Raw genomic sequence first — 1,544 nt, forward strand, 5'->3', positions numbered from 1 at the left:
ACACAGGGACATGAGGCATGGGACCATGGGGACATGCAAACATGAGACGTGGGGCACTGGGGACATGGGGACACGGGGATGTGACACATGGAGCCATGAGCACATGGGGACACAGGGACATGACACATGGGACCATGGGGACATGGGGACACATGGACATGAGACATGGGGACACGGGGATGTGGGAACACAGGGATGTGACACATGGAACCATGAGGACATGGGGACACGGGGACATGAGACATGGGATCATGAGGACATGGGGGCACAGGGACATGACACATGAGATTATAGGGACACAGGGACATGACACATGCGACCATGGGGACACGGGGACACAGGGACATGAGACATGGTGACATGGGGACATATGGACATGAGACATGGTGACACAGGGACATGGGAACACAGGGATGTGACACATGGAGCCATGAGCACATGGGGACACAGGGACATGAGACATGGGACCATGGGGACACAGGGACATGAGACATGGTGACACAGGGACATGGGAACACAGGGATGTGGCACATGGAACCATGAGGACATAGGGACACAGGGACATGAGACATGGGACCATGGGGACACAAGGCTATGGTGACACCGACACCCCAAAGACTCTCCAGTGTCTCGTACAGGATTGTGCACCCCATCACCCACCCCTGTGTGTGTCCCCTAAGGGTGCCACCCTCTTGTGACCCATTGTCCCCTTGGTGTCCCCAGCTTCTCCTACCTCATCGGCAAGGACACGTGGCTGGAGGCCTGGCCCTCGGAGGTGGCGTGCCAGGAGTCCGACCTGCAGCCCCTCTGCCAGGACTTCATCGAGTTCGCCGAGGCCATGACCATGTTCGGGTGCCCCTCCTGAGTGCGTCCACCCTCACCCATGGGTTCCCCCCATCCATGGGTGCTCCCCATCCTGCTACCCCCTGTTCCCCACTTTATTTTCAGTTAAAAAAGTCCTTTCTGATAGCCTGGCTCTTGGATCTGCGTGGTGGGGGTATGGGGACACTGTAGGGGACATTGGGTCGTGGGGACACCATAGGGGACAACCATAGGGGACAACAGGGTGGTGAGGCCTTCATGGTTGTCGTGGGGACTTTGTAGGGGACAAGAGGGTGGTGAGGACTCCATAGGGGGTGATGGGGTCATGGGGACACCATAGGGGCCATGGGGACTTTGTATGGGACAAGAGGGCAGTGGCCACTCTATAGGGGATGACGGGGTCATGAGGACGCCATGGGGGTTGTGGGGATGCCATAGGGATCATGAGGATTCTGTAAGGGACAAAGGGGTTGTGGAGGCTTTATGGGGGATGATGGGGATGTGGGGACGCCATAAGGCCCATGGGGACTTTGTATGGGACAAGAAGGTGATGGGGACTCCATAGGGATGACGGGGTCATGGGGACACTATAGGGACTTTGTAGGGGACAAGAAGGTGAAGGGGATTCCACAGGGGATGATGGGGTCATGGGGACGCCATAGGGGTTGTGGGGACACCACAGAGGTCATGGGGACTCTGTAAGGGGCTACAGGGTTGTGGGG

The 1,544-nt window shown here is 57.7% G+C and overlaps 1 protein-coding gene across 1 annotated transcript in view; it reads left to right on the forward strand.

Annotated features, from left to right (window-relative positions):
* Positions 1-865, forward strand: part of C3 (complement component 3) — an 18,465-nt gene extending 17,600 nt beyond the window's left edge. Inside the window, exon 39 of the mRNA XM_010190517.1 lies at positions 724-865. Coding sequence (XP_010188819.1) covers positions 724-865 — 142 coding nt within the window. The remainder of the gene's footprint in view (positions 1-723) is intronic.
* The last annotated feature ends 679 nt before the right edge of the window (positions 866-1,544 follow it).

Source organism: Mesitornis unicolor, unplaced genomic scaffold (assembly GCF_000695765.1).
Source record: "Mesitornis unicolor isolate BGI_N332 unplaced genomic scaffold, ASM69576v1 scaffold21668, whole genome shotgun sequence".
Classification (NCBI taxonomy): domain Eukaryota; kingdom Metazoa; phylum Chordata; class Aves; order Mesitornithiformes; family Mesitornithidae; genus Mesitornis; species Mesitornis unicolor.